The 27,719-nt window shown below is 36.3% G+C and overlaps 1 protein-coding gene across 1 annotated transcript in view; it reads right to left on the reverse strand.

Annotated features, from left to right (window-relative positions):
* PRKN (parkin RBR E3 ubiquitin protein ligase) overlaps positions 1 to 27,719 on the reverse strand; it is a 680,335-nt gene that overhangs the window by 460,849 nt on the left and 191,767 nt on the right. The window contains exon 3 of the mRNA XM_040060258.2: positions 5,761 to 5,995. Within this exon, the coding sequence (XP_039916192.2) occupies positions 5,761 to 5,995 (235 nt within the window). The remainder of the gene's footprint in view (positions 1 to 5,760; positions 5,996 to 27,719) is intronic.

A 27,719-nucleotide genomic window follows, 5' to 3' on the forward strand; every position in this document is an offset into this window, starting at 1 on the left:
TATCTCATTGAATCATCAATAAAACCCCTTCTGGATCTTACAGCTTCAAACAAGAATCACAGTTCAAAAACTTCTATCATACAACATTTACCAAACAGCTTGGGAACTTTAAATTTTTGAAAAATTCTCATTCAATACATAGGAAATATTTAATGCAATCGAGTTAAAATTAAATCCAACGTCTCTTTACACTATGAAAATGTTATTGTCATACTCTTCTATTAGTACATGTGGATTTTTAGACCCGAGATGCATATACTTAAAGGATGGTTACTTCTGAACTGGGACAATGTAGTCAGGCACAATGTGTAAACATTTTGCATCAAGTGTGTGAGCGATGTGACTACCAAAAGAACGAAGAAGTGTGTAGTTGCACACATCTTTGTATCAGGAGGCATCCATGACAAAAGCTTGTAAAACAAAAGAAAAACATGCATGAGGAACTGCAAATGGGTAGAACATCGCCCAGGCAGGGAACACCCATGAAAGATAGCCAGCAAAATGAAAAAAAAGGGAGATTCAGGACAAGGACAAATAGTATAAAGCTATCAAATAAGAAAGAAAAAATGGAGAGGAAGGAAGACAAGTGCTTTAGTTCCAGTTTCTCTTTTAAAAAGAGCTCTCAGGCCCAATTAACTCAACTTTTGTAACTACAACAATCATTGCAATGAACATAGCATCAGGTTATGGCATTGTACGTTGACAGCAAATTTAAGATAAAAGGTTTAACAGTGAAAGCCTAACAGTGCAATGTATTTAATGAATGCATGGTGATAGCAATTAACAATGCACCAAGCCTAACCACTAGAACAGAGAGAGCAGTCAATGCAGGAATATTGTAAAAATTTGTTTTGAACTCTAAAACAGAATTGTACATACAGTAAATTTACAGTGTGTAGTGAAGACAAATGCAGTCTTGCTTGCCAGAAATTATTTATTAAAATCAGGACTAGTACATTATTTCTGAATCGGCATTTTATTCTGCATTTCTTAAAAAGGTAAATTAATACCTTCCCTTTTCTGGGTGTAGATGCATCCTCAAATTAGTATTGCATTTAATATTTAAAAGTTTGTAAAATAGTATATTATAAAAATTCTGAATCAAATGTAGGCTAACTCACAATGTGCTGCTTGATGAATTTTCATTTAAATTAAAAGTAGTTTAATCCTAATACAAAAGTAAACTGTCAGGCTGCCAAGTCCAAAAATAAATAAGTTACTAAGAAGTTACTTGAATATGTCTACTGAAATAATACATTGGTTGCATGTTAAATAATTTACTGCTTTTTCTTGTACAGCAATATGAATCTAATCCAAATGGAATGCCTGTGAAAGAGGACTATCATAAGAATCATGCAACGACCAGGAAATGCTGGTAATAATATTTCAAGAAATTTAAGAAACTTCAGTATAAACACTCTGATAATTTGTTTTTAGCACAAAACTTTGATAACACTAAGAAAAAGGGCCTAATTACTAAATGTAAATTGCACTGATTTTCCTTCTCTAAACTACTGATTTACAATACCATGGACCTAAGGCATAATTAATTAATTAATTATTGTTATAATTCAGCCACAAATTATTTGTATACATGCCAAAGGAAAAAAAAAAAATCTTTGTATTGATTAGTTTCCATTGAAAAAAAAAATGCAGTTAAGTGACACAAGAAATTTTTGGAATCCTTTTTTATCTCTTTTAAGGGAATAGTAAATTCTTTGATATTTGGATTTGAAACACAGAAAAGCAGTATTAGGTCAGAGTTTCATGTTTCTGAGTGACAATAAAAATGTTCTTTCCAAGCTGGAAGCCATATTGAATGGATGAGTGCTCATGTTTTGATGAAATTCTCAAAAATGGATAGGAAATAGCTGCAGTTGTTCTCAGCTGAGTACTGGGCAGTGGAACTGAGCCTAACATCACATGCAAATGGGGAGGTAGATGTACACCATAACCCTGCCCAATCTGGATCTAATTTGAGATTATGAAGTCTATAAAACTGAAATAATTTTACAATACTTCAGGAGTTTAGACTACTCATTTACTTCAAACAGATTTGAAACAAAAATTCTTATCCTTTTAGGCTTTTTGAGTAAAAGAATTGTAAAAGTGTAATATCAATTACAGGGCACAGGCATTTTTAACACACAGTCATCAGAATACTATTCAAAAACTACTTGTACAATGTCAGAAGTTTCCATGGTTAAATTGATTTGGGGTTTTTTTATTCATCAGTGCTTGCCTCAGAAGTATGCAGAGATCTGACCAGCCACACCCCCAACTGTGGCTTTCCCTTCTAAGTGTTTTTTTACCGTCTCTTTCATGGAATCTTACATGGAATGGGCACCAGTTCATGATTTCATGTGTCACTGACAATACTGAGGTTTCATCTGCCTTAACTGATACTTGTATTATTTGGAAAGACAAGAAGTTTTAACATATATTAAGTTTTGTAAAGCATTTCCTAACTAGATGGAAAACGATTATCTCTTTTTTTTTGCTAGAATTTACAGCTTGGCACTAAGTCAGTATATACCAGCTCTCTATATATTAACTCTTCAGTGAACAGAAGACTATGGAAAGATAAGGAAACAGAGGTGCCTTGCATGCAAGCATTTGTCGAAGTCTACCTAAAGAGTACCAGGATTTTTTTTTTTTTTTAAACTAACCAGATGAACATTTATCTAAAAGTTGAAAGTAAAAAAAACAAGTAATGATGACCACATCATTTTGATTCAGACAAAATAATAAGCCAGTTGATAATGGATTAACCTGGGAATTATATAAGTAAAAACATTCATGTCAGCTTAACGAAAACAAAATCTGTTGAACTACTTTTTTCATATTACAAATTTACTTGACATCAGTCATACATTTAAAAAGGGGAGGGAATGGGATTCTGCAGTCTGACTTCCTGCCTAGCACCATCCGTCCTTCTTCTAGGTCGAAGTCCTATCTTCATGTTTCAGAAAAAAATGTTCTACATTTTTTAAATGGACAAACATGGAGAATTCTTGTAAGCTAGATTGTACTGAGATTTTTTCTCATGTCCACTAGAAATCATGCAATGTTTGCAGAACAAAGAAACAACAACGACCAATCAAACAACCCCAAGAAAAACAACCACAAAAAACAACTGAGAAGACAAGCCTTTTCTACTACTTTTGTCTGCAAAGACAGGAAACCTGGAATTCTTCGATGAAGAGAATTCTTGCATCCATTCTCATATTTTTTTCAGCTAGTTGATGACTTTCAAACTTCTGAATTTCTTATAGAGAAATGCACTCTAGTCTAAAGAAACACAGTGCAAGTTAAGATGCATCTCCAGACTAGTCAGGAGTTTGTTTCACTACTCACATGAGAGTGGGATGAGTTGGGAAGAGGATGTCCTGTTATCTGTTTCTGCAAGGGGCAAATGATACCCTTGGTGGAAACACACTGCCAGGCCATAAGGGTTTTTGTCTCAAGTGCAGCAGTTCATACTACCTAAGGATATTGCCTATATAATAGCAATACAGCATAACAACAGTTGCCTCTCTCCTGGTTTGCCTGGTAAAAATTTATATTTTGGCCTCTAAGCATTCACATAAATACTTCAAAAATACTACTTTTTTACCAGTCAAATTCTGCAAAAGCTCCTGGGAGAAGCTCTTATGATGTCAAAATTACCACAAAACCTTTTCCTCAGAATTCAAAGGAGGGCAGATAAAACAAAATCAGGACAGGAACATGGGGTCAGCATAACAAATAAAAACAACTTAGGCTTCAGAGAGACTTAAAGTCTCAGTGTTTACTGCTGCAATTACGGAATAGCTGTGTAGCATATCAGACTAAACAATATTAATTTAATCAATTAATTAAACTTTTGCCTCTAAATTGTATGTTTAAATTTGTCATCTACACACAGAAAAATAAAGATTATACTTCATTCATCTTTCTAGGTTGCTGCTGTAGACTGATCACCCCAACCATTCATCTCCTAAAACAACAGCTTGCTAAGTATAATTTCAGCTATCAGTGATGCTAGCTCCTTTCTTCAGCCACTCATTTCCACTAGTATTAGTAATTTCATTTATGCCAAAGGAAATCCTTGCTGCACAGTAAAGTTTACTGCAAAACTGATCTTTGCAATAAACTTTTTTTTTTTTAAGTGGCCATAAATTAACTCACCCTAAATCCATAAGGAATAATATAGTTCCCCATGTTGAACAAAGGGGTGGAGCTGAACAGACAAAAGGACAAATTTTAATAGTGAGAAACAAAACAAAGAAATATGTTAACAGGCCTTTAAAAAGTACTTATTAACATCCTTTCCTAAAGAACTGTCATTAGAATGGCTCTTATTTTCTTTTTTTTTTCTTCTATGATAAAAAGCCTTTATAATTTAATCACAGATAAAACTAGCCCACATATCTGACCAATATATATTGTCCTCATGCATTCTGCCATGAAAATATTTCCTGCAATAGAAGACACCTATCAGTCCGTACTTGGCCTCACAGAGTTTGTAGTCTGTGGAAAAACACGTCACATGATGCATTTTAAATGTCCTTACACATGTATAAAATATTCTGTAAAGTCAAGCACAGCTATTAATTCTCTTTACATATCATGTACAGTAATGAAAAAATAAATATGCAGTAATGTTTAAAAAGCTCACACTTTTGCTTTCCTTCTGCGAGTAAGCCCACGCTGAAGCCCTGTCCCTAGTTTACCAGATTTAAATCAGCATGCGCCCCTTTTATCTCATTACTCATTCAGATTGGGAGATGTGGATCATTAAGCTGGGTACTAATTTGCTCCTAAACTGCACTCATTCATCATTGGTTGGCAGTGAGAGGTTGACCAAGTCAGTTGTGGAATACTTCTGTGACCCTCCCATGGATTGTATATTTTCTGCATGAGGTACTTAATAAATTCTCTAGAAGTTATTTTAACAGCTTTAGTAGCCATTTTGTTAAGCAAGATGATTTCTGTGGCCAGGTAAGTCACAGAGGTATCTCTGTCATATGCACAATTTATCTTCTGTACTCTGGATATGTATGTTTGCCATTATCTTCTGTACTGTGCAAAAAGGGGTTTTCTGTACTGTTCTTTATAAAAAGATATCTCTGATGGACTAGTATGATAAATCACAACAGAATCTGGTATTGCACAGAATGATGTATCTTCACTGGGGCAACACAGTGTCAGTGAGATAATTTTGTAGTAACTTGTGCAGATACTCTCAGTAATCATTTAGCGGATGAAGAACTACAAATGTCCATAGTATGAATCATCACCATCATGTGTTGTGTCAGCAAAGCTTTAAAAATCTTAAATCGATTGTAAATATTTTTATAAAATGTATGGGTATGAAAGGATCCCAACAGATTGGGAATTAAAACACATTTGCAAGGCATAAGCTGCCCAACATTCTAGTTAAGAAAACTTCTACAATGGAAATTTTACAGAGACTATATTTTGGCTTCTCACAGACCACTGAGGGTTTTGCCATCTTATAATAATTTATAAAAATATGAGCATTATACAAGTTAGAGACAGGAGAAACATAAGAAATCACTAATTTTATCCACAAAACAAAATTATTTTGCTAGAAGACACATCAGATGCTTAACACCTTATTGTTTAATAAATAAAATAAACCATATATTTTGGGGGCTTTTTCTTTGTGGTATGGAACTAGAACTGATCACCCTAAGAAAGAAAAAGACACATGTTTAGAAATGCATATTGAAATGCACTGAGTCACTGAATTACCTGATTTTTCAGAGGGAAGTGAAACACTGTTTTTTCCAGGATCCAGAATAACTGCCAGCCCTGCAGAGACTGATGGGAGGATGCTGGTACTGAGATCTATGCGAGTTAAACTCTCAGGTTCTCTATTCAAGGCTTTTGGGACACCTCCAACACAGCTATCTTCTGTCTTCTTGTTCTGACTGTTCTGTGGACTCTGAACAATATGAACAATGCTCTGCTGGGCCAGGTCACAGTTCTGCAACACAAAACCAAAATCACAATAAATAATTAATTGTGACATAATGGACAAAACCCCCTCTATCTCCAATTTGTTAAATGGTCTCCAAACAAATTTGTGGAGAATTTCAGTGTGCAGTAATGGAGCTTAAAGCAAAGTGACAAGTGTAAATTGCTGGAGTTAGGATTACTTGCATTGCCAAAAGGGTCACAACACTTACAAGTGCTAAACATTTAACAAAGGAATTGTGGACCAGAGCCAACAGCTCAAAATAAGTCAGGTTTATTGGCACAAAGTAAAAAATCTCCAGACGGAGCACTACTAAATCAAGCACTAAGAACATTCAACACTTAAGAGGCACTTGCACAGATAATGCTGAAACACACTCTTCATGTAGCAATTTAGGGTCAAACTTGATGATAACAGAGAGTTCATGAACAAGCTACTCCAAAAAAAAATTAATAATCAGAAACAGGAAAGATGATGCTACTTATGAGAGTGATACTTATTTCTTCTCTGTAATGCAATTCTCAGTCTAAATCTGGTTTTAGATGTAGACTCAATATGAGTTTCCCATTCTTTCCAAAAATTCCATTTAACTGTTGACTTTAGAGTTAGAGAAAGCCTGTGGAAGATCTCACAACTGCTGTGGTGATAAAACAAAAGAGCTGCTAGCCATTTTAGCCCCAAACGAGACCATTTTATGGTCTCACACGTACAGAAGCTTCTCCTCCTTTTCAGTCCTCATCAGAGGTGATTCTTAGATAGTCTTTCCAGAACTCATGTCTTAGAAAATAGCAGGGTAAATAAGGATCTCATGAAAGGTTTATACATGATCTATCAGGATGTCTTTCACAACTTGTTCAGCATTTTCACAATACAGAAGAGAAAAGTAAAATATTATGTCAGAACTAGAAATTACAAAGACTTTAGAAGACTTATCATTAATGAAGGTCTTCCCTGAAAGACTTGTATTGATCTTTCCACAACACAACTTGCAAGAAAAATTGTTCCTTATTTGGTGATAACTTCTGGAGACCCACACCTAATTCTGCAGGGTCATGAATGAACATAAATATCAGCCTACACAGAAAGTAGGTAGTCTGTCAAAAAATTAATTTTCTAAATCTCTTCAGCATCATTAGGCTGGCTATCTCTGTTGTGAAATGTCAAGACAGACTACTGAATCTGTTTGGTAGAAACAGAAAGTACTCTGGAGCATCTGTCTCTGAATCCACACCACATTTAAAAACTGTAATTTGCGTATGCAACTACAACACACACTTTTAATTGCAAAAGATTCCTTTACAGGTATTTTGGTCCTCTTTATGCCTCATTCTCCCACACTCTCTTCTACCACTTCTATTCTGGTCTCTTTTCTTTGAATGGTTTTTCTTCATTCTCTTGCAGTGTTTTTCAGTACTTCTCCCTCCACACTTTCTTTTTTATAAAATGCAACTCAAAGGACAAAAATCTGGCTTTTGTTTTGTTCTAACTGAATTTTTAATAGCACACTCTCTTCTTAGTGAAGCAGTAATCAGCCAGCAGAGATTTGTCAGTACAAGGACACTGCAGTCTTAATATTCAATCAAAGCAATTATTAGATTTAAAACTTAGAACATTATGCTGACCTTTTTTTTTTTTTTTTTTGGTACAACTTGTTGCCCATAGCATTTTAACAAGATCCCCTTAAATAGCTCAGTAATTTCATTCATTAACACAAATTACAAAAGACATCTGTCACTCTAAAACTTCTTCCACTAAGAATACTGTGCAACATTAAAGAATTTAATAATATAAAAGAAATTAACAACAACATTAATAACTAGGCAAATGAGGAGCTCAAAAGTGATTTGCTCAGTTACAGTGAGAGTTTAAAAAGAGAAACAGGTATGTATGTAAAACCTCACAACCTTGGAACCCCCTAATAAACTGCCAATCAGTCATGCTCTGTTCTAATGATCATATCTTCTGGCAGGTTCACTTGCTTAAGCAGGCCCTGTTTTGCCTTTCATTTTTTTTTCTCAACATTTACTATCCTTCTCAGATGGTTGTTTTTTATTTGTTAAAGCTTGCATCAGTTCCTGATTCAGCTCAATGCCTGATGCTATGCTCCAATCACACTGAGAGGATAATGCATATGAGAGAATAAAAGGGATGGAAAGAGCTACTTAAACAAAACAAAATTCCCCCACAATTCCACCACAAACCTTTTCAACCACTCTTGCTTGATGTACATGTCTACATGCCTGGGTATATCAACTGATCTTTCAAATGCATAGGTCCTTGGCAGATTACTTTTGCAAGCTGGAGGCTTTGTGGTTAGCTTATAAATGGAGGGGATGACAAAAAAAACCTCCATCTTACCCACTATTCTCACTTCAGCAATATCAAGACTTATACACTTCAAAAAAAGAAGTAAAATTTGCACTTTAGGCAATTCTATAGACTGCTTCAGCTGGTTAGAGCACAGTTCTGATAATGCCAAGGTTGTGGGTTTGATCCCTGCATGGGCCATTCACTTCAGAGTTGGACTCAATGATCCTTGTGGGTCTCCTCCAACTCAGAATATTCTGTGATTCTGTATATGACCATAGCAATAGTGATTTTTGGTATTTAATAAATACCAAATATCTTAATAAAATTTTGAAAGGACATGTAACCATGTTGTATCTTAGGTTTCTTCCATCTCTTTATCTAAAACAAAATCAAGCTTTGACAGGTTGAACATCAACTATAGATGATGATAGTGTAGATAATAGTCTCAGGAAGCTTAATTAGCAGATCTCAGGATAACTTTCAAAAAGAGCAGGTAGGAGAAATAAAAAACATCCTTTGATTTTAATCCTGTGTAGATTTCATATGGAAGTCAGAGAGCAATAACAAACATGGAATCCCAAAGCATCAGTTTCGTAATGTTTTTCTGTGTACATTTGAATCGAATTTGGCTTGTATTTAAAGGAGGAAAGTAATCCTCAACCTTCGTAAGAAAAGTGATAAAACAGTACAAGAAGAAAACAAAAAAGCGTTGTGATCACATGTTAATTGTGGTGAGATCTGGATGGGAATATAACCAAGCATTTCCCAGAATATAGGTGATTAATGCTTTAGAGCAGATTACATTTCATGGACAATAGATGGGTTAAGTGTGCAGCTTTTTCTTTCAGAAAAGAGGTAGAATTTTAACTATTTCTATGAGAGTTCAGGTTGTGCCTTAGGTTACTATTGTAAGATACAATTGTTTATGTCAATGTCACCTTTGCTTCCTTTATGTATTTGTTTTACACCTCAGGAAATATTCTTTTGAGTTTATCTATTATTAATGATTCTAGAGATATTTTCTTATCTGTTGATTCAAATTAATGCCTGTGCGCCATATTCCAATAGGAAATACTGCAAGTGTATAAAAAGTAGATTGTGAAGTATCTTCTTTCCCTAGAGCCAAGGAAATGAAGAAGATCCAAAAATTATGAAAATCAGTAATAAGGACTGGTTCTTCAGAGAAAATGGGTTTTGGTCAACTTGGGAAAATGAATTCATAGCAGAGAAAATTAAAATTAAAACTTTTTTTTTTCATTCAAGCCTTTTACCTATTTTTTTTTTTTTTCTTTTTCTCTAAATTCTCAAGCTGAATTTCACAAGGCTGAATCAGCACATCCTGAATGAACAACACAAAATATCCTTTGGTGTTTAAGTTAATCTGAAATCCTCTTGTTAGGTTCTGGGGAGACCTCACTGCAAGTACTTTCAGTACTTGAAGGAGACTTACAAAAAATTAAAAAAAAAAAAAAAAAAAAAAAAAAAAGGGACTATTTACATGGGCACATAATGACAGGTCAATAGGGAGCACTTTTAAACAAAAAAAATTAGATGTCAGGAAGAAATTCTTCACTGAAAGGGAGGTGAGGCATTGGAACAGGCTGCCCAGAGAAGCTGTGGATGACCCATCCATGGAAGTGATCAAAGCCGGGCTGGCTGGGGCCACCTGATCTAGTGGGTGGCATCCCTGTCCACAGTGAGGGGGTGGGAACTAGATAATCTTTATTGTCCCTTCCAACCCAAACCCTTCTGTGGCTCTGACAGATTTCTGTTTGATATCCTCTTCACAACATATTTTGAAAAGTGTTTTCTCAGTCTAACAAATGTAAATCTCACTAGAGAAGTCATATTTTCTGAAGTGCAATACACTTTATTTTGAAATGTTTTATGTAAATAAACATTAAAGCAGAAAATTGTTTGAAACTGAAGCTTTGTATGTGAATATAAAAAAGCTTGTGGTGTTTTGTCTTGCAAAGGAATTTGATAAATTTCCAATTTCTGCTAACCATGAGAAGGGAGTTTTAAGATATTGAAGTACTTTCTTATTGCATATTGAACACAAAGAAATTCTTCACAATCCATTACCTATGATTCAGTTTGAAATTCCAAATTTTATGTTACCTTCACACATTTACCCATGAATCCTGGGCCTCTTGTGTATACAATAACAGTGGAATTGTCTAATTGCTGCCTATTTAGATCAAGCAGATGACAGACTGCCTGGTGTCATTCCCCAAGAGATTCACATAAGGCAAATGCTCAAGAAAAGATATTTCCTAGGAATGATCAACAAAACCCAAATAGCTGGCTTTCCAGTTTTGTTTTATTTTTTCCTTAAAAACAGCACAGCACATCTCTTCAAACCAATAGGACCCCATATAAAAGTGTAGGTGACACACAGATTTTATTGGGAAAATATTTTTTCAAGGATAATGCAGAGAGACATTAAAGATGACCTTCTAAAGAGACAAATAAGCATATGAAGTTCCCAGAAGAGAGGGGAAAACAAAGCTCAGCAAGCCTTACTCAACTGTTGCTGTAACCCTTTCACAAGGACAGAGTCCAGGTCTCAAAAGCTGCAGAAACAGAAAGGAAATCAATTGGAAGAGGAACACTGTTTCATTCCCTGACCACAGTGAATGCAAAAAAGCAAGAAGGAAAAAACACCATGATAATACACTTTATTACATAGGAAGCTAAAGCTGGTATTATTAATGAATTTGAAAATAGAGTCTACCTAAAATAAAATATACAGATATAGCAGTAATACTCTGTTGAGCCATGTTGGTTTAAGAAATCGTAAGCAAGATTTGCAAGAAGACTTAACATCTTTTATTTGATCAGCTAATACAGAAAAAAAATCAGCTTCTGGGCTCAGAGAATCTTATGCAGGTCATGGCAAGGGGAAACCTGAAGGGAAAATTAAGCACTGTTAAAATAATGAAACAAATCAGCACCCCGATCTGATATCACCATCCATTTGTGTGAATACTGACTGCTCAGTGGCAGTGAACAAAATACTGCTCCATATGGAGCAAGGGGAAAAAAGCAAGTGCACCACCAGGCCTAAATGACATGGACTACTTCACAGTTAAATTCCAGCAATTAGAAATTACTTGCTCTTTTATGATACTTTATGATGTGGAATACATCTATACTTGATTTCAGTTCACCTTTTCAACATTTTCAGTTATACATTACAGCTCTAGTTTAGCATTCAGAATATTGTGGGTGCTAAGCAGCACCTAAAAGAAGAAGGAAAAATAGATGTATTATTGAAAGCATCACACATCCAAATTAATGTGATGAAAAGGCAGAAAAACCTTTACTTATCAGAAGAGTTAACTCAGACACATTCAAATTTAGATTCTATTAATTTTTAGCAAAGAGAACAGTTGATGTTGAACAAGAGGACATAAGTACATATTGTGGGATTTACTATAGTCCCTCCAGCCAATGGTCTCCCTCTGTGTAGCAAGAAGCCTCGACCAGCATTTACAAAAATAAAATACTCAGATTTACAGGCAAAGACAACAGGTTTATATATTACAAAGGTTCTGCTCTGAATGATACTCTTTAAAGAGAAGTAAAAGACTTAGGATTTTATACTGACTAGTCCCTTAATGAGTTAATCATTTTATGGAAATGGAGCAACTAAGTTAGAATTCCCCCTCTTCCTTAACTTCCAAATCACTTTATGCTTCATTTCCATCTTTTTCGCATTATAACACAAAAATTTAATGCTAATTTCTACCTCAGTGGAGAGAATGCAGAGTTAATGCTCAGTTAGGAATGTTGCAGGGTTATTACTTTTTGTACACAATCTAAGACCTTAGCAATGCTATGTACATATTTCTAAATGGCATTACTAATAAAGTGACACCATTAATATGATAACTTTTCTTGAATGTAGATATTTTAGCATGAATGCCTGAAAGATATATTAACCCTTATAACAAATAAAAAAGTTTTATTGGCAGCACAAGAGAGTTTGCAACATTAAAATACCTGATTAGATTATCATTATTCCCTGCAAAACTCTGCATAATGATCTGCAAAAGACACAGAAGGCAGCCAAACTTTTTGATATTATGTTTACAAAGCTATTAGTATCTCCACAGTGACATTAAGAGCATATCATGCAGTATAAAATGGAAGAGAAATAGTCAAATGAACACTAAATTCATATAAAACTTTCTCAGCAAATGAACAACTTCTCTTTTCTTGCAATTTTATATATTGTGCACAAAGAACAACCTATAAACCTTCCATTTATTATAATGCCTGTATAGAAAGCAACAAGACAATGAGAAGCTTATAAAACTGTATTCATTAAAAATGAATACAGTTAAGTTCTCATGACCATTTGCTTTCCTCCTAAACACAGCTGAGTGCACCTCATTATTACTCCATCATCCACACTGAACTACCTGATAGAATTTATACTCTCTAAACATGTTATCTCCAGCTGTAAACATAAAAAAACGAGAAAGCTTATTATTTACCAGGTATGGATTGCATTTTCCATTGCTCTAATTTCTTCTCAAGCCACACTGAAACAGAACAAGTAACAAGTGTATTCTGTAAAATGCTTGAATGGATCACATTTGGGCACATTTTGGTGTGGGTTAAGTGGTAATAAAAGGTACTGTGCTCAGAAAAGGTTTCATAAGCAAGCACTGTTCACAGTCTGCAGAGTGCAGCATGGCCTCAGGACTGTGGACTCTATGTTGTTTCACTAACATAAGATCTAATTTTTATTTCCTTCTCCCCTTAAATTCCTCTTTGAGAAGATTTATCTCAGCAAGGCAGACACTGCCAATCTGCTTACACTTCTGTGTCTTCACTTAAAGCCCACATTAAGTATTAGTGAGTATGTGAGGAACAGGTATAAAAGTGGCCTCACACTGATACCTAATAAGTGTCAGGGCATTACTGAGACAAACTCTATTTGAAAAACTGGAGAGTCACTTTGCAGAATTCTGAAAGTATTTTAAAGACTTCAGTAGTCTCTCATGCTGATGGGGCACTGTGGTGGCAGCTAGAGAGCTGTAGAAAGGAATTTGGAAAATTCCCTTCTCCAAAGACCTCTGAAAGAATTCCTATGTATTCTAAACACTCCCCTGTAGAAAGCAAATTTTTCCTGTGAATTTATTGCCTAGTGCATCAAAAGTTGAATAGCTATAAATATTTATTTCAATTACTTCAACTAGTCATTTCACAGATGCCTTTTTCATGCTTTATGGCCAGCCCCTGGTATAGATCCCAACCAAGGAACACTTTGGTCTTCTACTTGTCCCAGTTCATGCCTCTATATATCAGTCTGAGCAGCTGCTATGAGAACAGCTGTAAATAAAGCCTAGTGAGCACCCTGTGAGGCCCTACTTGGTAACTTCCTAATTTCCTAGTATAAACAGGGACAAGAAAACAAATATTTTCCAGAACTTTACCTGAAAACTTGCTTTTAAACAAGTAGTTTCTATAAAAGGTGAAAACAGATTTGATTTTTGGGCTATGCCTACCAAAATATCCCAGCAGGATAATGCTGGAAGACGTATGCAGGGCAATACTGTGCAGCAAATCTATATATCCAACTGGACTTTACTTTAGGGCTAGCTGGGTATGTTACAAATGGCACAGTCTATAGATTCTTTCTGATCCCTAAAGGGGGATCACTGCCATGTTAGAAAACGCTCTAACAATAAGTTAATCCCTGTGCCCAGTACATATGGGCATAGTTTGTCACCTCATTTACTCCCAGCCCTTAAGAAATCATGCCTGATTTTAAAAGGGAGAACACTCATGTTGTGGTTTGACCTGGCAGGCAGCTAAACCTGCCACAGCCACTCCCCTCAGTTCTCTGCACCCACCCTACCCCTCAGTGGGATGGCGGGGCGGGGTTTGGGAAAAAAAGTAAAACGTGTGAGTTGAGGTAGTTTACTAGGACAGAAAAGTAAGTGGAGAAACCCCAATAATAATAAATCAAGTGATACACAACACAATCGCTCGCCCCCACCAATGGATGCAGCTCAGTTCCTGGGCAGCAGCCCTTGGCCAGATTTCCCCTGTGTTTATATACTGATGGATATAAGAGGCCATAATCTGGAATACCCCTTTGGGCAGCTGGGGTCAGCTTTTGTGGCTGTGTCCCCTCACTACTTCTGCCCCTGCAGCCTGCTCACTGCTGGGTTGGGGTGAGGAGCTGCAAAGCCCTTGACTCTGTGTAAATGCTGCTTATCGAGAGCTAAAATGTCAGCATGTTAACAACGTTATTCTCATCCTAAATTCAAAACACAGTACTGTGTTAACTCCATCCCAGCCAAAATCATAATTAGACACTAATACGAACAAGGTGAATGCTATGAAGATACAATAGAAATAATTAAAATTTGATATTCAAATGAAAAGATCCTTTTAATACCGCTAAGTAAGCCATTTTTATACCTCTAAGTGTATGATTTTTCAAAAAATATCTGGCATAAACAGAAAACATGACAATAAATTAATCCAGACCGATTCTGCTAAAAAACCAACATATATATTAAACATAGCATTATAAAAGGGAGGTGAGAACACCTTGTTGAGTCACACATGGAAGACGTTTTTGAACATAAAACAAGATAATTATGACCCATCAGAAAGATAAAAAAACCTGCTTTAAGAGTGTATTTTTACCCATTCCTGGGAAAAAACGGTCAATTTTCCCCTGAGGCAATTCAATTCTAATATAGAAATCTTCAATAATATAGTATGAAGCTCTGATAAAGAGGTTCAGTATTCACATTTAGCTAGAAAAACATAGATTATTAAGACAAACAGGTTCCTGAAAATTATTTTGAAGATTTTTGTATCATGGCATTCTTCTGAATACATTCAGTTTACAACATCTCTTATGCTTCTCATAGGCACATCACATATAAGTCCAAACTCTTTGCAAAAAGGTCTGGAATATTAAGACATGGATGAGAAATTGTTTCATTTTGATTCAGATCAAGATACAGGTACTGAAAACACATGCAGGAAGAATGTCTAAGGGCATTCATGGAGAAGGAAAAAGTGCTGTAAAGTTGAGAAGTGCCAAGGTCTCAAAAATGTTAAGTTTTCCAAGTCTGTCAAGCTTGTCTGGGTAAACAAGAAAGCCAGCAACCTAATTTGCACTACCAAGTACCACAGACCAAAAGAAGTAGCTCTCCACAGCAAAATGGTTTGGCAAGGACCTGACGTACACACTATAAAGTTTGGGGATGCTTGGGCAAGTTTTGAGTTTAGTCTACCTCTAAATCCTGGCTCTCTTTTGCAACTTTAATGGGTAAAGTTCTGAAATTCATCTCCCTGTTTAGTTTCAATCAAAAGGTGTCTACTTTATTGGCTCTGAGGATGCTCCATGGTGCAAGCCAAAACTTGGTATATGGGGATGATCGGGAGATCTACTTCAAAAGCTGACTCCTATTCCAAACTATGACATAAGTCCAGACACTTTCATTTTCTGATTCTGAGCTCCCATCAAAGGCATCAGCAGACACATTTTGTGTTATCTGACAGGGGTGTACTACTGCTGATTAAAGGTAATAGCATTATTAAAACAGCCATAACTGCTGTCTAGTTGCATACTTTTGTGCAGTGATTTGCTGAAAGTTACATTTATCTACATTTACAGAGAGTAAAGGAAATACATAAAGTACCGTAAAATGACTAAATGAAGATCAGCAATTGTATGCTATCCTCTCTTCAAAACTAAACCACTTCTGTTTAAAAGATTAATTGACATGTGTGGAGATTCAACAGGTTTTACAACTGTTAACTTTCAACTGGTGTATCAGGTAAATCCTCCATAGTGATTTCCCCAGAGAATCAGAACTGGTTTTTGCTTGGCTAGCTCCACTAAAAATCAATTTAAAAAATCTATTATTTTAAACACAAATGTCTTGTTAACAGTTGTGCCAAGAAAGCATATAAACTCCTGTGAACTGTCCTTAGCAATAGGAATTAAGCTTTTTTAAGCCTAGACTTGTAAATCATCTGTCTTAAAGATGAACAAGCTGTGCAGTACAGACACCTTTTAAAGCCAGAAAAAAAAGGTTATTCAGCCTTACAATAACGGGAAGAAAAAAATCCAAGACAAAGCCAATGACTGTCACACTTCAATAAGAGAGAGCAGAGAGACTACCAGCACAGCGTCTAGCTCTTTGTGACAGGGCTTGTCATGTCACCCAGCAAGCATCATCCCTTGTAGCACACTTCTTATCAGACTGTATGCATACTCCAGTGGGCAAGATGCACCCCTTACCCTCAGAGCACTTCTTAGCGTTAATTATGGTTTCAAGGTGTGAGAACGTTTTCTGACTTCAGCCAGGGACGAGATTTAACAGTCCTGAAATTCTCACTTTACTGAGAAGTAAAAAGTGACACTCCTCGTATTCCCGCAAGGATCAACATTCAATTTGCAGTATGGATGCTAAAAATTCATCTTCCTAAAACTCTTTGATCTTGTCCAGCCTCAACTTAGGTCCCTCTCAAAAAGGGACTACGAACATTCATGCCGATGACAAAACACAGTCACATTTTTGTATTTGCTTTTGTTTTCATCCTCATTGCCTTGAGTGAGGAAAGCTCTGAAATTAATTCAATGACAGCATGTGAGTCTCCAGAAGTACACATTTAAGAGTGATCTGGAGCTTACATTTGCATGCTTTTCTCAGTGTCCACTTGAATGATGCTAAACTTGGCTGGCTGCAATTAACAGGATAGAAAGCTGAAACCCTTACAAGTCTAGCATAAATTATCCTTTCTTCAAATAATCTGCCAGTAGAATTGAATGCAAAAAAGATGCAGAGGAAGCAGTGATGGGCTGGTTTGAGTGGATATAGAGGGCCACAGATCTGGGAGCTTCCCTGTTTTTCTACCAAGTGAAGGATTTTTCCTTATTCAAGGTTGGTATATTTCCATAAATTAAACACAATGGAGAGCAGCTAGAAATGTGCAAATTTAAATACATTATTTCTTTTCTTATCTCTAAAATTTTTAGAAATAATGTATTTTTTAAACTTAAGTAGGAAATGCAAATTTATTTTACTGGGTTCTAGTCACAGCTCTGCAGAGCATCCAGGGCTTTCACACCTTCAGGTAAATTTCAACCAGCAAGAATTCCTTTACTTTTACTTTTTCTTCTTTCACTTATCCTGTGACTGAGAAGAGGAGGGAGAAACAAATTGGGCCAAAGTTTGTAATGTTATGTGCAAATAATTAGAATCCGTGCTCAGGCTTTGGATGCTGGTCGTCACAAGGCACTGTCAGTTCAATATTGTTTTCTAGGTATGGACAGATTGGGGCTTTCACACAATACAAGCAGGATGAGAGATTCCTCTGCTGGGCTCAAGCTCTTCAGATTTTAGCACTAGTTGCTTCTAGAGATGCAGCACCCAAGCTGTACATTCAAGTTCCAGCAAACTGCACACTCTCACCCATGAATGCAAGCTGCCTCAGGGCACTCATTGCTACTTATCACCTTTTAAGATGCAGCCACAAGCCATGCCTAAAAATTGTGGAATTTCGCACCATAAACCTTCATGCATATAACTCTAAAGTCCTGAAAAATCATACAGGCTCTACTGCAGGAGTTTAGTCTTCTTAAAGATGAGAGTGCTACACTTGTCTGTGCTGTCATTTTCTGACAGCAATGATAAATGACAACCTCCCACTTAACCAGGGGACAAAAAGAAAAAAAAAAAAAAAAACAACAAACAAACAAACAAACAAAACAACTAAGAAGTTAACAAAAGGTATATTTTCCAAATCACGTACTTAATCCTTAAAGAACTGTCATTCAGTGTTCGTATTAATCATAATACATCCGTATTTCAGGAGCTGTGGTGCCACAGAGACCTTGTGGGATGAGCAGCCCTCTGCCCACCTCTGGCACCCAGCATGTGTGCAGGACAGAACCAGAAAACAGGCAGTTTGGCTTGGGACAAACACCAATGCACCACTTATGCAGGCAGTATTGATACACCCACAAAAGACAAAATTATGCAATTCACTACTAAAAGCTGTCTTGGCATTATTAAAAGAAAAAGCTAATTTTAGTCTGTGCTCCACAAGCTGCACGAACCAGTGAGTGATAAAGATGAAAACATAGTTATACATATTTAAGTTACGCTTAAAGGTTTCTCTAAATGAACATATGCATATGCTTGAAGCCCAGGGGTAGCTCTTTCTTTCACTCAGGACATTTACTTATTTTTCCAAGCTAATATTTAATCTAATATTCAGTAAAACATCATTAATTACTTTCCTAAGTTCTTAACATCCTGTGAGATGTCTTTTCCCTCTGAGCTGCAAAACAGAATCTTCAAATGCCTTCCTCAATGAAGTGCAACAATTTTCACTCTACAGTCCTTTAAATTGTAAGAAAAGATATTTTTAATTTTTCATTTTATCGCTTAATGGTGATCTTTGAATTTTAAAGAACACTAAATTATTATATTTTGGTAGGAAGAATTTTGGGGCAGCAGGGAATAGGAGGATTATAATACAAAGCTCGGTTAAAGAACTGATGTGGACTAGAAGAGTAATTTGAAAACAAGGAAGAGTAATAGGTACAGTGACTGACTCAGAAGGGTCTCCATCTCACCTGCCAACCATTACTTGATGGGAAGTTATAAGAAACTGCAGAAAGTGGTTACAGCAAAATCTTATACATAAATTTAGAGTTAGCATCCAATATTTCCTAGTCTTCCTAGATCTTCTTATTAATTGTACATAGATACATGGTTTTAGAACACAAATGGAAGTATTCCAGGAAATTCCAATGGAGCTGTCAATACAGAAGCTGTAGCATTTGTGCACAAATTACAGCACTCATACTATAACTCCCATTACATCACACACATAAAACAGATGAATGAAAATTTCTAATATCTAGTCACTTCACAGCTGTTATTTTAGATATGCTTATCATGCCATTCACTGATTTTCTCAATCACATCAACAGTTCAAGTATTTTCAAGTATTCTCTTCTAGAAAAGTTTTCTCTGGTACTAGCAATTGTCTGTGACTCTCAATCCTTTCCACAGCTGCTCTTCTGATCCAACCTCAAGCATTTGATTACTGTAGCAGCCCTGCAACATGCCAGGAGAAGAAAAAAAACCCCAAAAAACAACACAAACCACACTAAGAAGTGTGGCAGCATCTGCACAGCTCATGTCTAGACTGAACTGTAATACAGCATGGTGCAGTTTCAATGGATAATAATTCCTCTACTTCATGCAATCCTTTTCTTCCCCTGCTCTTGCATTTTGTATTTATTTTCCTGTTTGTTTAAATTAGAGATAAAATCAAGTCCCACAAGAAACAAGAATTCTACAAGAATACCTGCAAAAGTAATTTCTTTCATTGATTTAAACAGTTAAAGTCAATTTAATGGATTTAAATAAAAATCAACAAAACAACAAAACAAACAAACAAACAAACAACTTAAATAGGGCAGACTGCCCTGGCAGCAGTCAATGTAATTTAACACAAATCCATTGAAGAGGATTGATCTTACTGAGCTTATCTCTAATATGGTTTACAAATACTGACCCTTAGTGTGTTAACTTAGACCCTCTTTGCTCTGGAAAATATTTTTATACCTACTTTCATACCAGATGGGCACCCAAGTATTTTATAAAAGATGACAGAAAAAATACATTATATAAAGCTGAGAAGAGGCAAACTAATAGCAAAAACAGAAAAAGAAGTAATGAATTTGCCTGAACCAATCTCTTATTTCATGACCTCATCATGCTGAAGCTGCCTATCTATTTCAGAACAAGTGAAAAATATTAAAATGAATTTTTTTTTTGCATGTCTTATCAAAAGCCTCCAATATCAATTGTTTTCACAAATGTTTTCTCCTGCAAGCAGTGAATACCTCTTCATCAATCTTTTATCAAAAGCAATCTTGTTCTGATTTCAGTCTTATCAGAGAAGGTTTTCTCTCTCTCCTTTGTTATTTTTTTGCCCCCCCTTCTTGGCAGAAGGTACATGAATATCATTTTACACATGACTGTGGCTGCATCTTCCATCAATCAGGAAATAAAAAGCAAGTGTGAAGGATATATCATGGCCCTGCAGAGCCCCAAACAGTAGAAATATTTGCGCCTGACACTGACAAAGTAGGAAAGCAAGTGTGCACAGCAACGTGAATGTGCAAACGTTCCTTCTTACAGGGAATTCTTATATTTCCAGATATTTCTAAACAGAGAAATGGTCTGCAGTGGGGAGCTGTGCAGGGAGAGGCCACAACCTGCCACATGCCAGTCTCAGTCGAGCCAGACACCTTTGGACTGGGTGACAGAACACACAGAGTGCCAAAACTGCAGTCAGGCAGGTGAGTTGGCAGCACCCCAGCTCCAGCCTACTTATGAAATACCTGCAGGCATCAGGGTGAAGAAGATGCACAGGGAGACAATGGCTGGAGGCGCGGGACTGTGGATGGAGATGTGCTGCTCAGAGTGCTGTGGAGGTAACACAGCCAGAGGCATTCTTTGAAGGAATGTCCCCGTGCAAAGAGGGGTTATTTGTAGGGAACTTGAAACCACAGGAACAAGCTGTGCCAGGAAGGGGAGACCCCTGAGGAACTGCAGCCCGTGGGCACACCTCACTGTGGAGGAACACCTCTGAAGGACTGAAACTCACAGGTGAACCTTGTCAGGTAGGAACATTAAAGCTCAAAGGACAGACAAAGGAAAACCAGAAAGGAGTATCAGACAGAAACCATTACATACTTTACTCCAATAATGTTCATCACCTGTGCTGCCCATTAGCTCACCAAGGAGACTGAGGGACAGACCACAACCAGTAGTGAAACCAAGGGGACTTTAGATTAGGAAGACAAGGGGTTTTTTTAATATTTTATTTTTTGACTCAATACCCAACTCAGTGTTCAGAAATTTTTGTTAACTGACAATAAGTTAAATCTAGCAAACATTCCAAGTCCATAATATTTAGCCCACAAGATTTGCTTGCTCTCCTTGAGCCCAAAATGCAGTGAGAACTATTCAGTCTGAAGGCTCATTTTAAACACCTCCTAGGACTGTGGGGGAAGAAAACATTCTGAACAAATACCATGTTTTCTGCTTCTGAAGCTGGACAGCAACCAAGGTTTCAACATATCTGAACCAAAACCTCAGTTTATTTATACAAATAAATGTCATTCCAAAAGTCTCACAGCACACTGAGGCCAATGCACAGTGACAGAGCTTCAGAACAGAGCTGCTGCAGCAACTAAAGATTAAATATATCATGGTTTCCATAGGAGAGACAAAGAGACTGCAAAATTCCCATTTTTTGACTCCTCAGGGGAAAAACCCACAATAGATATAAACAAAACCACCTTAAGAGATAAAAGTTTAAAGTGAAACGAAACTCATGGGCAAATGACTGGAGCCTTGTGCTCCCCACAGAAGGTGATGGAAGAATGATTATTCACCTTTAAATACTAAGGAAGCATCTGATAAAAATGCCAGGTATAACAAGATGAAGGCTTTAATTTTTTGTACAAAATTTTGTATTTTATTTCTATGCAGCTGTCTTGTCTCGAGGAGCAGGGAGGTTGAGGGGGTTTGAGGATTAGAGAATCACCATCAGACAGGGAAGCAGATAATTTATCTCTTAAAGTCAGCACTGTGTAAGGACTCTTTCCCATTATGCTCTTTATATTTATCCCTAGTGTTATGTTAAAGACTCTCCCTCCTACATGATGTGTTAGCAACACAAAGGACAGAAAAATTCTCTTTTTAGAGAACACTTTAGTTTGACAAATGCAAACACTTAACATTTTCATCATGTTCCTGATGAAAAGAGGCAAAATTTTTCTAACTGGAGGCTAGAGAGAAAGTACATATGACACTTTCTCATCTGGAAGTTACCAGTAGCTATCAGGTTAAGGGTCACGTAAAGTTTTCTACCACTTACTCCTAAGGCAAATCTCTCAAAATGTCTTTTTGATTTTCTCCTCTAACATGGCCTCAGTAGCAGATTTTGCAACTAATAATAAAGGTCTTGAAGATGCAAGCCATGAAAGTAAACACGCTAATCTTTTAAGAAACCAATAACTTTGTGTCATTATGAAGAGAAGATTAGTCACTAAAACTATTCCATTTTTCTGCTGACAGTAAGTAAAAGGAAACTTATTTCATATTATATTTCACTTCAAATCACATTAAGAATTTAGAAGATGCATATTTATAATGATCCTTAAATTACTGTGATATCCAAAATTGCAATGCCTTGTTCTTACGAAGATTTTAGTGTTTTAAACTAGAACTAGAAAGATAGTGCCTAATTTTATACATAACAGACAATGGTAGAGCCTACTGATATTATCTTGAGGTTTGTAAATGAGAATTGTCATGGTAAACATGCTTTGCAATATTGAAAGGCATGATGACATCTTTTTCTAAGGAAGAAAATTTGCTAAATTCCTGTAATTTTTGAATGCTAATGTATGGATATGCAGAGGACAGTAACTGTACTCTGGTGAAGAACACTTCAGCAAATTTTTGTCATACTTTGTTTCAGCTCAATTTTTTCAAACAATCTTGAGGTGCAACCTTACAAATACATATAAAGTCCTTAGAATAGACACAAAAATGTTCTTCATAAATGTGGCATTAATATAATTTGCAGCAATAATTACTGAACCTGGGGAGAAATTTAAAATGAAGATTCCCATTACCTGCTGTGAAAACTTAATAAACAAATTCCTATTAGACATTAATTTACTTTTTTTTTTGAGGGGTTTTGGTTTTTTTTTGTCACAGGAATGAGGTACAAAACATAGAGAAGCGTTTAATGAAAATGTGCTGTAGGCAATGGTTTTACTGTGGCAGTTCCTCAACATCAGTCATTACTTTGTTCTGGTTTACATTTTTTCATAATATAATGCTACATTTTTAGTTTCTACAATTTCCACTCCCCCCCCCCCCCCCCCCCCCCCCCCCCCCCCCCCCAGCAGAATTCTGTGTAAGGGTAAATGTTCGGGGAAAAACTTCCACTGATAGAATTCAGATCCTTGTAAGAATGAGACTAAAGAAAAATGCACTGTCTTTACCTCATTAGAAATACTTCAGATGATAAGGAACTTGGTGGTGATGGAATGAAAGTTCAGTAACTGGATCAGGATATTGGACTACGAATGCATGAAAAGGGCTCACAGCTTAATGATACATGAAGTCCAATAAACAAGTTGTCACACAAGGACAACAGGATTTGAAGAAAAAGCCTCGGCAAATGGCCACAGGGAGAGATTCCACAAGTAGACAAGGACTAGACACCAAATGAGAGAAAAGGGCCAATGATGCCAAAGACAGACTGAAAAAGAAATGTGAAAAATAATCATGATCAAAGAAAATAAAGTCAAAGGCCACAAGAGCACATTTCTTTCTCTAAACTACAATGGAACCAGAAAGCCACAATCTCTGTTAGAAAATATAAATGAAACTAGATGGAAAAGTGCTTCACAAGTACTTCACTCCCTCCCAGAGTTTGACAAGGGATGACTGTAACATAGTGCAACATTGGTTACCCTGTTACTAATGTGGCAAAGGTCTGTGGGATGTATTGGGATGTATAAGTGATTTCAAACCTTTACTGATTTCCAATTTTTTTTTCAATTTTCAGGCCCAGTATCATCTTTATTGACTTAATAAATTACATAATTATTTTTTTCCCCCTACAGGATCTCTGCTTCATTCAGTAACAAAACCATCTGAGATTGTGATGGAAGCTCTTTTCAAAAGATAAAAGATATATCTTTTGTTTCCGTAAATAGAAAGGAATTGAGCTAACAAGTGCATCAACTCCCTAAGTAGTCTTAAACAAACAAACCAACCCACAACCCCCCCAAAAAACCAACAAAAAAAGAGACTAAAGAATACATCCTTAAAAGTTGTTTTCACAAGCAAGTTTACTTATGTTTCAGGTGTGTTATTTAATTGGTAGCTTCAATTTTCAGTATATTGATCTTAAAACAAACACTGGGCAATAAAAGAATCTTGGAAGTTAAATTATTTTGAAACAAGTGGGAAAAAAATTGAGAGCCTATCTTTCTAAAATCTTGACTATTCTCTTAAAAACAGGAGTCTGGCTGTGTCAATAAAGGGTATAACATAAACCATGCAGAGCACCTATAAGATGATGTAAAAACCTATTTTTCCTCTAACCCATACCAGGTTATAGTATATTATTCTGTTCTTTCTTTATTCCAAGACAATTGCATCTTGGCAGAAATAATATTTTCTCTTTTTACATTACTTGGCTGTCCTTTAATGAGAACAGACAGGCTAGGGTGTTTTTAAAGCTTGTATAAAGACAGCAAAAGCCAGCTTATACAGAGGAATGGCTATGATGAACACATTCCTGTTTGTGTTAAGAAGTGATTGAGACAGTGGCAATTTCAAGTTCATCTGTTTACCCAGAGGTCTGGAAAAAAAAAAAAAAATAGATAATTTGAAATATTTTACCAGACATAAGAAAAAGTTGGAATTTGCTGCATCATAATTATCTAAGATATATTATTAATGCTATTCTATTTTCTAGATGGTTGCATTTAGAAGGATGTTCCTTTTACAGGGCCTCAGCCGGTATGGAATTGGACAGATGAACATACAAATTATCATTACCACAAACTTCATTAGCAGCTAAGATGGTCATATGTCCATATATCCAGAGTAAACAAAAGAGACGAGGTGCAGTTGGTTCTAACCATCATGGGAAAATGCTTAATGTTACAAAATTAAAACTGGTTCTGAACTATCTGAAGTCATCTCAGAACAAAGTTGGAATTGCCAAATGACAGCACTTTGTGTTATAGTGGGTGGGTGTCAAGTGCCTGCTAAAGTTTTCTAATTGTGACATCATGCTCCACAATGTGAAACTCATATTTTTTATCACTTTCCCCAAACTTAGGACATCTTATAGGGTAAACTATAATCAGTTAATAAACAGTAAATAAACAAAACTAACTTTAATGATTAAAGGGTGCAAGGATTCCTGTGGGGGGTTTTTGCCTTTTTTCCTTTCTTTTTTTTTGGTTGTTGTTGTTGCTATTGTTGTTCTTGTTTGGTTTTGTTTTTTTAATAACAGCTCTTGTGCTGAAGCCTAAAAGATGATAATACAGTCCAGAAAATACAAAATCAAGTCTGTTAAATCCCAGAGCTACTGAACATTGCTTAGAAAGGTAATATGAGAGCTTGGGGAATTTATGCAAACACTCTTTGGGATGGAGAAGAGAACCGAAAGGAGGATACAGGGCAGAACACGGCAGAATTTCAGAATATTCTGTGAGAGAATGTCAGCTTTATAGCATCTGCCCTTGGAAGCCATAAGGGACATTCCGGATGTCACAGCTGGGCACAAGTCCTCCCTCTAGCCCAAATGCTATCACATCCCCAGCATGTGAATGCATCCTTGTGGTGAGGACACAGGACCAGCCCAGGGATGAGCTGACATGTTCAGGATGCCTGTCTGCACACACAACGTACAGCAACCCAAGCGCAGCTGCCGTCACCACACAGACGTGCAGCACCCTAAATGACATTTGCTTTCACAGTAACATCAGATGACTTGGCCATTGTTCCTTACATGTGCATGCCATTACAGAGCCTGTAGTTATCTCAGAACAAAGTCTAAACACCTCTTGGAGCTGAACACAGTGTGTTCTGTCAAGCAGCAGACCATGCTTAGCCACCATTCGTCCGCCTCTACCAACACACATTGCTTAATATCTCCTGGTCATTTTCTAGGTATTATGATCCAATCTGGAGACACAAAAGTTGGGTCTTCTGCCACATGCTTGCAGGCACTAATTCCTGCTCTTCCAACCCTCCTCTACACAGGTTGTTTTTGTTTTTTTTTTTCCTGTGAATTGTTTAAGGCAAATATTAGTTCAGATTGGAAACAAGACACTTTGACATACGGAATCATATTTGTTTTTTCATATCTTGGTTTATAAAATTGCACTTAATAACATTTATTACCTTTTTTGTTCTCCCTGACAGACATTACAGTTTATCTATTTCAAGGACACACTCAGTAAAATTGTGTTATTTTCATATTTTAAAATGTAATTCTTTTCATAGAGATCTAATTAAAAAAAAAAAAAAAAAGAGTTCTTGCTCAAGATGTGACCACTTCCCTCAAAGTAAAGTAAAAAGAAAAAATTAATCCTAAAGCGGAGCAGCAACTTCCAGCAATAACAAAGTGGCTGACTTGATATACAGAAGGAGGGAGAAGGACAAAACATACCTGAAAAACACTTAAGAAAGGGCTTTTCCTTACAATCTAAGCTGGAAAAAAAAAAAACAAAAAAACACCCCAAAAAAAGGGAAGGTTGCTAGAGGCACTTCCATGGGCTGACTTATCTTTCAGATATTATCATGAAGAGCTGTTGAAGTCTTCAGTTATTTGAGTGATCAGTATCTAAACTTGACACACAAGCACAGTAGATTTTTGTCCCAGCAAAGAAAGATGCAACTGGAAAAACAAGTATTTCTGTATGCTTCAGATTTTCTTAAAATAGCTTTGCTGTCTTCCTGCTGACACAATTCTGTTTTTACTGACTTAAATGTATTACACAGAGAATACAAAACCTAAGCAGGGAAAAGTAATTCTGGATCACTTTTTTACTAGGAAAGAAAGTGATGGCATTGAAGAAATTATTCAGTTCAACAGTCAATTTTGATGCTCATTTTTGGCAGTCCTTGAATCCAAGGAACAGATTTGTTGAGAGAACACTGCATTTTTTAAATGAGAAGGGTTTAAAGAGTTATGAATGCTAGTGCATAAAGGAAAAGAAAATGGAATATTAAGAAATAGTAATGAACATTCAAGAAATCATAAACAGATGTTACAAATAATTGATACAGATGTTAAAACCCAGGAAAACTCACAAAGATCAATGAGCGGTTTAATAAGAAGATGCAGTAAGAGATAAGGAATAGAATAAGTGTGTAGTGTAAATAGGAAATGAGGGGACAAAGTAGTAAGAAATGTGACTAAATGGAAACCCAGAAAGTCCATAGGTGTTGGGCTAAAAATCACTACTTTGTGAGGCCATGACATGACCTTTTATTATTTGAGGGCCTCTGATATAACAAGCTGCCAAAAGATTTTGATTATGCCACAGAGACAGAGGGCAGAAGTTAAGTGCCAGCAGATGCTCAGGCTGAGCCATGTACAGCGTGGATCTGTGTGAATTTGTACCAACTGACCCCGGGCCCCAACACCGACTCCTCTATTAACAGCATAGATCTACCCACTCACATAAACATAAAAATTCTTCTCCTCTTTGGAAATGGCATTCCCATTCTCCTTTAATTCACAGAAGAATGGCTCACCTGCTTCCCATATCTTCTTTTCACTGATGAACATCTGAATTTTG

This window comes from Hirundo rustica, chromosome 3 (assembly GCF_015227805.2).
Source record: "Hirundo rustica isolate bHirRus1 chromosome 3, bHirRus1.pri.v3, whole genome shotgun sequence".
NCBI lineage: Eukaryota > Metazoa > Chordata > Aves > Passeriformes > Hirundinidae > Hirundo > Hirundo rustica.